At 48.6% G+C, this 12,773-nt stretch overlaps 1 protein-coding gene across 1 annotated transcript; it reads right to left on the bottom strand.

The window, feature by feature from the left end:
- Positions 1-3,694: 3,694 nt before the first annotated feature.
- LBX1 (ladybird homeobox 1) lies at positions 3,695-5,603 on the bottom strand. Its single transcript, XM_015410352.1, has 2 exons — positions 5,276-5,603; positions 3,695-4,534 (listed from the first exon to the last, which is right to left on the bottom strand). The coding sequence occupies exons 1-2, from the start codon at positions 5,601-5,603 to the stop codon at positions 4,050-4,052; spliced, it is 813 nt and encodes a 270-aa protein (XP_015265838.1). The 3' UTR covers positions 3,695-4,049.
- Between the last annotated feature and the right edge of the window lie 7,170 nt (positions 5,604-12,773).

Raw genomic sequence — 12,773 nt, 5'->3', positions numbered from 1 at the left:
CCTTGCTAGGAGAGCGAGTTCCTCTTTAGGCAGGACTCCAGTCCTCTCAATCTCAAGAACTACACACACAAAGTTAAACGTGCAATATTTCTGTTTTAAAGCCAGGTATCAAACATCATAGGGCTATGTAAAAAAAAAAAAAAGTTAAAAGCCAAGGATAAAACACAAAAGGGCTCTGAAAAAAAAAAAAAAAAAAGCCGGTTGCCCCCCTCCTCCGCTCCCGCGCGCCCCTCTCCGCCGTCCCTCTTTTGGCGAGAGATAAAAGTCTCCCTTGCTCGGGGCTTTGTGTCGAGTAGTGATTTCATCAAATGTCCACTCCGCTTTGGCACGTCTGGGTGTCAAGATGTCTCTTGTTTCGCCTGAAACAGCCCTTTTCACAAATCTCCGTCTGTCTCGGGAAATATACAGCCCTTCAGCTTCCAGTCGGGGCGACCCGAGAGAGATACAATACACCCTGGGACTGGAACATGAATTGTTTCTGTCTGGTTATAATTTCCCTGGTTCGTTTGGTCAGTCTAGGGACAACGGAGAGAAGGGCTGCTCGGCTTCCCGGCGCGGAAGTGCAGCCGGGTGGAGGGCAGCGGCGGAGGCACCTTCGGCGGGGAGTTGGTTTGTTTAGCCGGGCAGCTCCCCCGCCCCAGCCGTCGAGTTTCAGCCTCTCAGAGAAACACAGGAAGCGCCGGTGGGAGTGGGGTGGGGACCCCGTCCGTAGAGCCACCTCTCCTCCGCGAAGCTCTCCTGCCCGAATTCAGGCTAGGCTGGAAAACCAGTCTAAAGAAGGCCGGCAGCAAGACCCCCTACCCACCCACTCAAGCCCTGGAGGGGAGCCCTGGAGATGGGAACGCGACGGGCGCCGGTGGATCGTGTGCCGCCCTTTGAAAAGCTGTCGACAACCAGTCCTGCTTAGGCGCCGGACGTGCCGTTCCCGGCGTCTTTGTGGCCCAGCCAAGGAACTGGCGGCAAACCTGAGCGAGGGCGGCTTGTTAGCCACGTGTGGCAAACTTGCGCCGGGGCCCTCCTGCTCCATCCATCTCCGGTGTTTGCACACAGGAGTCAATCGCTCTCCGAGTCCAAATGAACTCCGGCCCTGTTCTCCCCCCCACCCCCACCTCCCCTCTCCTTTAAAACAAAAACACGACCACATTTCTTGCTTAACGGTGAATTGTAGCGTTTTTGCAGCCTCATTAAATCCATTCGAAGACAAAAGAATAGAAGCTTGGGCTGAACATGACACGATCCACTAGGAGTTAACAGTGCAACTGCCTTGGTTTTTGCTGGGGGGGGGGAGAGAAAGAGAAACTGGAGGAGAGGGAGGGAGGACAGATAAAGAAAACAAATAAAGCCCTTTAACTAGATCTTCACATAAATGTCACAGTTTCTCAGCCTTTACGATTCGCCTGCTTAGCATAAAAACACTTAAGGACAAGATTGAAGGCTTTGCGTGATATCTGGACAGAAGTCAAACAAATCCATTGCAAACAGACCCCCACCTCCCCTTAAAAGGAGAGGAGGGGGGAGGGAGGGAGGGAGAAAGGCAAGCGCTCTCCCAAATAATACTGAAGAAAGTGCCTTTCATTGTAATTCATAGACTTGTTCCAAATGCCAAGAGAGAAAAGAGAAGAATGGGAGCCCCATCGAAAGGCACAGATGCCCCAGTGCAGGGGGAGCACGGAGGTGGGGGGCGGGACGAGGAAAGGGAGCTCTACTCCCATTATTGTGGAGTTAAACAGTGGAAGGGAGGGTTAACCTAATCCATCAAATTGTCTGGAAATTGTGAGGAAAATTCAAAAACCATATGGTCTCCAAGCGGTTTGGTCCTTTCTGCGGCGAAGGCGCACGCTTGTTTCAGCATGGCGAGCCGCAGGAGGCCGAGCATGCTCCATTGTCGCTTGTCACTTCACAGAAGAGGCCTCATTTGTCCCCAGTTTTCATGCTTTACGCTAAAAATTACAACGCCATCCATTTTCAAAGAGGAGAAAGATTGATTTCGCCTCCGAGAAACTGCCCCCAAAAAACTCTTTGCCCCCCCCCACGAGCCGCGAGTCCCCCCCCCAGTCGGAACCCAGTTCTTTCTCTCCCCCCTTTCTCTTTTAACTCGACCACTATATACACCAGATTTGTGCTTCTCACATAAATTTTACCAAGAATAGGGAAACACACGTTGCTGGGTCAAAAAGGCAGGGCGCCTAGTGATTGGGAGAGGAGAGACGCGTTGAGAAAGGCTTGGGGGGGTGTCAATTAGATGATCTGGGGGGGATAATGAAGGAAGGAAGGAATATTTACCTGACGGTTTTTGCAAACCTTGGGGGGGAGGGGGGATAAACATGTCCTCTGGTTGTTTGCCCTTTCTCCCCCGAGTCCTCTGCTTTATTTTAAAAAGCCCGCTTTAAATATTTATTTTTGATGTCCATGTTAAAACTGGACAATTCCTCCATTATTTAAAGCCAAGAAACATCTTTTTTTAATGTTGTATCATTCGAAGGAGGGAGGGGGTGTCTATAAACACTACATATGAAATGTTCTATATGCATACATACGGACCATATTTTAGAATGCACGCACACCTAAGTTCATGTTCATCTATCTGTTTTATAGGGCAATTATTTAAAATAGCCACGGATACTTTCATATTTGATCCCCCCCCCCTTAGGGATTATGAGTTCAGATATACACCACAAAATTTTTAGCTATCCTTTGACTCTAAACTGCTAATTCAGCCACCCTGAATCCAGCTACCTGACTGACTGTACCTCACTGCATCTGAAAACTGAACCGCCATTGGACACCCCTCAAATAAAAGGGAAGCATTTTGTAATCACGGACAGAAGGGGCATCTGCATTCCCCAAAAGAAAACTTTAAAAGTATATATTAAAATTGTAAAGGTTTTATTGTTTCGGAAAAAAGACTCGTCTGTACAACTCTAAGAGACAGAATAGAAAGCAACATTGTCCCCTGATGTAACTTAAATAAGCAGGCCTTTAAATTTTTTTTTACAGCTCAAAGAAAAACATTTTAAATCTGTACATTTGTATTTATAGCGATAATATTTCCATGTGTTTATGGCTGGATCTGTTTGCTATTATTCGCAGTAGTATTAGCATTATAATTTTGGTAGCATGCAAAACAATTCTTAAAAAGAGTAAAAAATAAGTCTAGATTTCTTTTCCTTACAACCACCTTCATATAAAAATACGAAAGGCAGCTTTTTAATAAAACCACAACAATAGCAATAAATGGTAAAAATAGCTTTTAATTGGTAAAACGAGGCAGAAATCTCATTGGAGGCCAATTCCTAGGCGCTGGGAGAAAAAAGAAAGTATATATTCTAAACTTGCAATAGAACCCCTTCCTCCATAATACTGGGAGTGTGTGTGACAAAATAAAGAATAAACCAACCAAACAAAAAATAATCGTGCATATTGCAAACATGCGGGGGTGGAGGGGACTGCTAATCAAACCCTAAGCTAAATCTCATTATAAAGTGGGATTTTTTTAAACTCCCTCACCACCACCACCAAACAACTGTATAACAAAGCATCGAAGAGGCGTCCTTTATTCCACGGTTATGCCCCCCTTTATAAACAAAAAAGTATATCCTTAATTTTTTTTTAAAAAAAATCAACCCTCAGAAGTGAAAGTTACCCAATAGATATGCTTAAATATTTATACAGAAGCGATCCATAATTGCACCATTCCAAAAATGATAGCTACCTGGTTTGGCAGCCGTGGGCTATTGGTTCTTACTTTAATAATGATGATAGTTTAAAAAAATTCTTTCATGTTGCTTATTGCTTTTGTTGAAAAGAAACTGCCTTATGGAGTTGCCGCGGGAGCTGAGTTCTAGTTTCTCCCTAAAGTCCGGCATGTTTTCGGTTGCTGATGCGCAGGAGCCGGAGGGACAGTTCTCTCCTCGTGCGAGGGTGGGTGTGGAAGGGAACGCGCGCGGGGAGGGGGAAGCGAGATGTGTCAATTTCGTCGTTTGTTTTTGTTTGCGGGGCAAAAGAAGGGGGCGGGGGGAGGAGGAGGGGGAAGCAACCACCGCCACCACTCAATCATCAACGTCAATTTCCACGTCTTCATCTTCCGAGCAATCCTTGCTGCTGCCCGGCTGGTCCGTGAGAGGAGACGCCGGGGAGAGCTGGAGGTGGCCACTGCCTTCCAGTCCATGCTTGGGGAGGGTGGGCGAAAGGGAGCGGGACTTCGCTCTCCCTTCGGGGGTTGCATCCAGGTCGGAAATGGCTACCAGGTCCACCTGGCCGTTGGGTCCTAGTTTCTTGGCAGACTCCACGTCTGCTTTCATCTCTTCCAGGTCCCTCTTGAGCTTGGCCCTGCGATTCTGAAACCACGTTATCACTTGGGCATTGGTCAAGCCCAGCTGCTGGGCTATCTGGTCTCGGTCAGCGGGGGACAGGTATTTCTGATACAAAAACCTTTTTTCCAGTTCGTAGATCTGGTGGTTTGTAAAGGCTGTTCTAGACTTCCTCCTTTTCTTGGGGGTCTGTCTCTGGCCAAATATTGTCATCCCATCCCTTCCTGCAAACAGGCAAATAATTCTTTTCAGTCTCTCTCGCTCGCTCGCTCGCTGCGGGTGTCATACGCACAAGGAATCACCTATCCGTCTCTCTCCCCGAAGCTAAGATGGGAACAGTCACACATCCATTGTAAGCCATCCCACAGCCCCGGCCCCCCGCCACCAACAGCCCTCTGAACGAACACTTGTGGGATCCCCCCCAAAAAAAACCCCTCACACTCCCTTATGTGCATTTACCGGGCGAATCCCTTAAAAAGTCCGCCGTGCGTGCAGCAGGCCAGTCAATTCCGATCCAGCGAGCAGAACCTTTTATTCACCTCCCAGAAGGAAACGAGGCCTAATCTTTTCCAGCGCCTTAACCGGTTTTTGGGGAGAGGGGAGTTGTTTTTGGTTGTATTTTTCTTTACATTGGAAAGAATATGGATAAATTGGGGGGGGGGCAGGCCAGCGGGTCCACAAAAGAAGGCTGCACAGATTTCACGCGTGGGTTGCTTGATCTATAAATATACGGTTGGGGGGGGGTGATGTGCTGGCGGTCGGGTGAGAAATTGCAGGGTGTTCGTGGCACCTTCCCCACATCACTCGGCAACGGGGCCCACCGCGGACTCTTGGGGAGATGGCTCGGCCCGTCCTTCCGCGTGGACCCTCACCCTGTTGGCCCTCCCTTGGCCCTCCGTCCTAAACCACTACATTCCCCCCCAGACCGCGGGCGGGCGGGGAGGGAGGCGAGCGGCGGGTCTTACCTTCGGCCGCTTGCAGGACGCTGACTTCCAGGCCCTTGAAGGTCTTGCTGGCCAGCTCCTCGAGGGCGCAGAGAGGCGAGGTCTGGGAGAGCAGCGCCCGGCTGGAGAGGGGCAGGGAGGCCGGCGGGTGCTTCTCGGCGGCGGCGGAGAGCAGGTGGGCAGTCCCGCAGATGGTGTAACTTCTCCTCACCGAGGGCTTGTTGAGGATGTCCTCGATGCTGAAGGGCGTCAGGGGCTTGTTGGAGTTGGCCGGCGGGGGCAGGTGGTCCAGCGGGCTCCTCCGGCGCTCCTCGGCCGAGGCAGCCTTGCCCTCGTCTTTGGAAGTCATGCTTGGGGCGGGGGGGGGAGAGGCGGAGAGCCTCTCCCAAGAAACTTCAGGTCCTCAACTCCGGCAGGCGGCGGGTCTGCGGGCGGCGGAGAACGAAGGACGGCGGCGGGGCAAGGGCGGGCGGCGGGAGCCGTCCTTGGACGGCCAAGCTCCGCAGTCCTGGCTGGGAAAGAGGTGACTGAGGCGCTCCTGTCCCACTTTATTCCTCTCCCGCGCGCTCTCCTGCCCAGCTGCTATTTTAGGAGACACCCCCCAAATCGTCCCAGATCTGTCTTTCACCCCCCCCAACCACCACCGCCACCTCTCTCTCCCCCCCAGCCGAAGGAAGAGGGGGGGGAAGACTCCTCCTGAGTGAGGGAAGAGCGAAGAGGCGTCTCTTCCTCGGGCTGGGGGCTGAAAGAGACGGCGAGCGGCAGAGGCGAGGTAATTGACTCTTGCTAACAAGTTATTGTTGATTGGGAGGCGATCCCTTCGCCTCAATGACACTTTTCGCCCCCTCGCCTCCGCCCGTCTCTGCCTCGCTCCCTCTCAAGTCTGGCCAATGCAGGCTCTCGCAACTTGGTTAGGCCATTAATTGGGAGGCGGAGGGTAGGTGGAGCCCACTTGAATTATAATGTCGAAATACACTTGTCATATTGTGTCCCCACTATTTGCTTGGACGTATATATTTTAAAATTACATTACAGCCAGGCTTTATTGCATCAGGATAATACAGTGCGGATAGGGGGGTGGATTAAATAACCACCCCCCAAGCTTCTATCAAATATTTGCTTTCTGTCTTCTCCCCCGCCCCCATATAACCCTTTGCTTATGATAGTTATTAGTCTGTTAAAATTTTGATTGTTCTTTAAAAAAAAACCCAAAAAACACCAGAAGCAGAAGAAACGAAAGTGTCACCAGGTAAGGGGAACATTTCCTTGAAAAGCTTATTTTGTGTCTGTTTGTGTGTGTGTGTTTAATTCCTTTCAAATGACATTCACTCCAAGTTAGGAGGCTGTACGTTTTGTTCGGCGCTTGGTTTTAAATCAAGCGGGGTTTTAACCTTAGCAAAACTGGTAACAGTTAAGGGCTCAGAAATGAACTTTTTACATGGCATTGTAGTTTTGGAGATATGTTTCGTGAAGACTGGCTCAAGTATGGTGTGCATTTATTCACACTGGCTGAGGGGGGGGCTGAAGTAATTTTACAATAATTTATGTCCGATTTCTCTTGATCATTTAAAAACAACAACAATGGCATATTATTTGAAATACTGGGGCAGAAGTTTGCACTCTAGTCTTAATAACATGGCGACCTCCTGCTTTCGAGATTTCCTTGAACAATGTACTCTGTGGTGGTTATTGATTCCTGCTCGTCTATTTCAACACTTGTGATGGTTGAACGTACTGAGCTCGAGTCAGTATTGTTGTTGTTGCTGTTGTTGCGGTTGCAGTTGTTGTTGTTGTTGTTGTTGAACAGTTATTCGTATTCAGAAAGCGGAGAATAGCTTTAGGAAAATATATCATCTCTGATAATGCCTAGAGGACAGCAGAGGGAGAGAGAACGAAAACGCAGAGTCCCCCTATAGCTCTAGCTAAATCCTTTTCTGCTATAACTCAAACGCAAAGGGCCACCAAAGAACGGAAGGAACATATTTCATTTCCCTTAAAAACTCCAGATGATCCTGACAGGGAAAGTCCCCCCCCCCTTTCTCTCTCTCTCTCCCCCCCTCTCGTGTGCTGTGTGGCTTCACTCACAAGCGGAACAGAAATACTGCTCCTTGGTGGTAGAGGGCTTGCCGACTAGAAGGGTTAAGACATTTCTTGTTTTCTTAAAGGCTCCCTGAGTGATTGGAAGGGCGCAAAGGGTCTCCAGGAATCCAGCGAGATTGGGGAGGGTTGTCACTGGAGGGTTTAGGGCTGGGGGAGAGGAGCCATTTTATCGTAATGATTCCCGCCATAGAATGAGAGGAGTGTATTAAAGCGCCATGTTCCAAATCATGGTTATTATTTTTGGGCAGGTCAAAGCAGCCCTTTTCACTGTCCTTTATTCATTCGGCTGGGGGGGGGGCGACAGTCCCTCTCCCCAGAATGGGGAACAGAGACGTTTGAAATATGTGTGGGGATGGGGGAACAAGCGTCATTGTCAAGAGTTTTTATTCATAAACATAGAAGACTCCAATAACAAGATTATTTCAGAGGGAACCAGTTATTCATATTCGAACCCTGACCCCCCCCCCCCCGCCCGCACACACACCCCGTAAATCAGTGGCCGGATTGGCTCCTGCATCAGCAAAGCCTGGCTGGTGATGTACAGCAGGGGTCGACACATCGAGTAGAGTCTGCCAGCAAATTTGGAAAGGAAACGTGTATCACTCTTCCGCCTACATTTGCCGAGTTTGTTGCTCCTGAGCCTTTCTCAAACGATTACCTGGAATCGCCCTCCCCCGCCTCCCCCCGCCTCCCCAGTTTCACTCCTGGGCTCTCGGGTGAGGAAATATACCATTCCGGTGGCCAGTCCCCCTCCCCTCTTATTTATTATCTGTCCCTGAAACTTCATGTCTGTAAAGCTCAAATTCAATCAATCTCTCCAACACCTCCACTCGCAAGCGCGCCAGTGCACACTTACACACAATATTTTAACGTTTTTTTATATATATGGAAAGGACTCCCGCTCTGTATTCAACATCCACAGCAAATATTCAGTGACTCCTAATAAAACATGGTCTATAGTTCCGGGGGCAACAAAGAAGCTGTCCGTTGCAAAGGCACATTTGCGCGGAAATCCAAGGGCACGTACCCAGCAGCCTATACCGTGGATTAGTTACCCCTCGGCAGCGTCTAACCCCGGTGTCAGACTCCCAATCGGAGCGAGGAAAGGGAAGGCTTCTTCTCACAGTGCCCACTCCCGCGTGTAGGTGAAAAGGTGGGTCCTGAAAGATGTCGCCGTTATCTTGGATTAATGGAAGCAGAGAAAGGGGCCGGATTCTTATTCTGTGGTGTACAGACTGGATCCACAGAGGGGGCGCGGGGGACTCCCTTCCAGTCTCCGGCTCTAAACCTGAGCCCTCGGAACCTGCATGCCACCGGGGACTTGCAGGGGGGGGCACGCAACCCCTCCCCGGCTCAGTGGTGCCGTTTGTCCTCTGTTGACGCTGGCTGCCAAAGAACGGAGAAAGTCACAGGGCTTCTCTCCTTAAAGCGCCCTCGTCCCCCCTCTTTTATTGCTCTCTGGGAGTCTCTTTATGCAGTGACCTATTTTTAAAGGCCTGTATTGGGTTATTCATCATATCAAATACTGCGAAGAGATTAGGGGAGGGGAGAAATTACCCTGGATCTCAATCGTTAGTTGTTGTTTGCCCCCCTCCCCAGCTTTGCCGAAAGGAGTTGTTTCCCTTCTTTTGGCTTCCTCCTTTGATAAATGATTGGCGTATCAATCATCGTGCACACCTTTGGTGAGAAGATTCGGTTGTAATCGCTGGCGCTTTCCTGGGGAACAAGCGGGAGTCCCGCTGGGGCTCCGTGGGCGTACTGGTACCCGAGTGGGGGACGGCTGCTTAGGCTGGACCGACAAGAGAGCTGGTATAGGCTGTCTGGGAATCAGGGGCTGGTGCCTAAACCGAGACAACAATAGCAGAGCTTCAGAAGACCCATGACATGTCGGTTCTGGATTGCGCATGTGTGTGTCTGGGAGCGTTTTGATTGTACGCTGTGTATGGCGTAAGAAATCCGAAAGGCTTCGACGCACAAAAGCAGCAGGGGGCTGTCGGGGAACCCTTAACTAACCCCCACCCCAAACAACATAAATCCAATAGGCTGCCCACTCGAGGCTTGAGGAAGGACCTCCACCACCCAATCCTCGACATTTCTCAGAAATGGACTTCCACTTCAGTGTGGTTAAGATCGGGGTGCCAATTTGATATTGTGTGCATTTAGAATATATAGTTCAACTTTATGGTCCTGAGCCCAAGTACTTGGGGTGGAAGGCGCCTCCTAAATATTTTTGTTTTAAAACCCCAAATAGGTATTATTTATTTTAAATTCTAAAAGATGTGTACACACAATTGACACTATTCCTTAAATATGAAATGTAACATCAGATATTAAAACGCAGTTTTCAGGGGCTGTCTTGCAAGCACAGGTCATCCCACCCGTACCTCGTGTGCACACACGAAGTGCCCTTTGAATAATGCTTATGGCTGTCTCTGAAGAAATAAAGTGGATTTACGCGTGTAGACTCTCTTTTTCAGAGTCTCAGCACGCGCCAGTAAACGGACTGCCTCCCCACCTTAGCCTCCTACTAGCCAAACCAGCATTTATTTAAGGACCCTCGACATCTTTGGATCGTATTTCTCCTCCTTCCTCAGCTACCCGGTTCTCAGCTTTTGGCAATAATTAAGATTTCTGAAAGTTTGCCGGAAAGGGATTTGGCTCAGAATGTCGATCGCCTTTTGAAAATCAGGCGGAAAAACCCGAGCGCGAGCGGGTTCCTGCTTGGAGCCCAAAGAGTGCGGAGTTCCTGGTGGGGGGAACCAGTCTCTCCTTGCTGAGCAACGGCAATACCGGGAGTTCCGGGGGAAGGAGATATGTGATGGCCGCTTTCATTACCCATTTAACTCTTTAGGGTCTTTTGGGCTCCTCAGTCCTTAAATATCCCCCCCCCCCCCAGTTCTTGGTGTTGTTTCCTGTGTATGTTGAGAAGGGTCGAGGCCAAACTGGAGTATCCTACAAAGAGAAGCGAGGAAGGGGAGTGTGTGGGAATAATAAATGGATTATTTGGAGCTGCTCCAAGCACCAGGCTTGTTGTTTTGTGGCCTGCAGTTCTCTAGAGCCTTTGGAGTTCACGTTAGCTTTTTAAAACCCGGAGTTCCCCGGTACGAAATAGGAGCCAACCAGTAGTCTCGTTTCCCTGACAAATGATAAGAATCAAAACCGCCTTTCTCGGGAAGTGTCGGAACATCTACTGGGTTGGCAGTTAAATGTTTGATTGAGCAAGGATATTTGGCACCGGTTCCGGCGTTAAAGGGACAGTGGCGAGAGTTCCAGGCGCTCGGGGGTAGCTGCTGCCTGTGCCCTGGCAGACAACTGGGTAAAGTGTCCTTTTAAAACGCTAGCCTCTGCCTTTCCGTCTGCAAAGGATTATGGGATAGCCACAACGTTTTTGTTTTCAGTATGTGATTTGTACAAGCAGCAAACGAAGTGGAGAGGAGTACAGTTAAATTGTAATGGGGATTGCTCATGCCTCTGGAGCTTTTAACTGAATATTGGATTGAAATGTAATAAATAACTGAACGTAATACATGCATCAGAAGCCAGGTAGTTTGCTCTGAACTTATCACGGATGGCCCCACTGGTGGGCCTCCTGATGGCCCCTGTTATTTTTGGCCACTGTGAGACAGAGTGTTGGACTGGATGGGCCATTGGTCTGATCCAACAATGGCTTCTCCTATGTTCTTATGTTTTGGCCTAGATTCAGGAGTAAGAAAGGGAGGTTATGTATGTGTTTGAATCGTACGTTAAGAAAACTTAGACGGGTTAGTCTGGGGCAGCCAAAACCACAAACACCCTTGTGGCACCTTAAAAACTAGCACATTTATTGTAGTATATGCTTTCTGAGCAAAAGACCAGGCCCGGGGCGGCGGGCGGGGGGGGGGGGGCCCTAACTGCCAGTGTCAAACCACTGATTCCAGACCTGTGCCACTAAAGCACTCTGGAAAATGTCCACGGCTACATCCTAGCCATTCGTTTAAATGACCTGTATGCAATAAATGGATTGTAGTCCAAAGCTACAATCTTATGTACAGATTACTTCCTAGTAAACATGGCTGTTTGACTATGGTCCCAGGGACAGTTATCTTCTAGTTGACATCTATGGAAAACAACAGGACTTCAAAATACATGGACTGTGATTAGGCTTTTGAGATGCAATCACTTCCTGATGGATCTCATGTTAACTTCATATGATGATGACACATACAAGGGAAAAGCTGTGATTCAGTGGTAGGTTCCAGGAGTTGCTTCTGGTCAGAGTAGACAATACTGACCTTGATAAAGCAATGGACTGACTCATAAGGCAGCTCATGTGTATATGGGTTGATGATGGACCAAAATCTTAAAAATGGCAAAACAGGAATGTAGCTCCCAACCAATAGAGATGATGAAGTGTAGAATTATTAGGAGCAGAGCAGAATTTATTCAAGGATCAATAATTCAGATACATTTCCCGCACATGCTTTTCATCTGGAAGACGTCTGATTAAAGAAGGTTTCAAAACCAAGTATTGAATGTGACAACTTACAGCTTGGTTCACACATGTAGGAGAATGAGCTGGCAGAAAACTGAAGTGGTAGAATGGAGTGTATCATTCTAGACTTCAACTGTAGGATCACATGGGAGAGCAGGTTTCGGAATGTTCGCCTCTGTTGAAAATTCCCTGCAAATAAGAACGTAAAAAGTACTCTGCTGAAGCAAACCAGTATTATTGTAAGCCACCATGCACCACGAGGAGAGGTCGAGTATAAATGTTTTAATTATTTAAAAAAATAGTCATTCTGATCCAGCATCCTGTTTCATGCAACATCCACAAGTTGCACTAGAAGACCAACAAACGGCACAGAGGCCAAGGTCTTCTTCTGATATTGCCTTCTTATACTGAGGTTTATTACCTCAGGATGCGGAGATTCCCTTTAGTAACCAGGGCCAGTAGGCAAACCAGCAAGGATAGAGAGGAGAACGTCCTTTTCTTCCTGCTGTGTCAATTTCCTATTGGCATGGACCGCTTTTAATGTAAAGGAAGGTTCATCCCTGGAATCTGCCACCCGTATTTTCAAACAGAACAGTCCATTCTAGCTAATTGCGCTCAATTTCATCACAGGTCAAAGTCCAAACTACCTGGGATAGGAAGACTTTCTTACACCTCGCCTCCCCAGAATGTTTATATTGCCATTCTGCTGAAGTCTTGGTTGGATTCCCTTATTGGTGTGCAAAATATTTTCCCCTAAAATTGAACCTTTTTAATTGCATAAGGAGTGTAAACAAAAGGAAGAGGAAAACAAAACAAGCCGCATGTCCAGGCCTTTATCCCTGACTATTCTTGTGGCCCTACAAGAAAGCCTTTCAATCTGCTGGGAGTATGACGTCACTTTCCAAGGCCCTTACTCTGGAACGATCTCCCGGAGTTCAGTTTCAGCAG

Source organism: Gekko japonicus, unplaced genomic scaffold (assembly GCF_001447785.1).
Source record: "Gekko japonicus isolate JY-2015 unplaced genomic scaffold, Gekko_japonicus_V1.1 scaffold1568, whole genome shotgun sequence".
In the NCBI taxonomy this organism is placed as follows: Eukaryota; Metazoa; Chordata; class Lepidosauria; order Squamata; family Gekkonidae; genus Gekko; species Gekko japonicus.
Note: the sequence above shows the minus strand (reverse complement) of the source record. Positions and strands in the feature narration are given on the sequence as shown.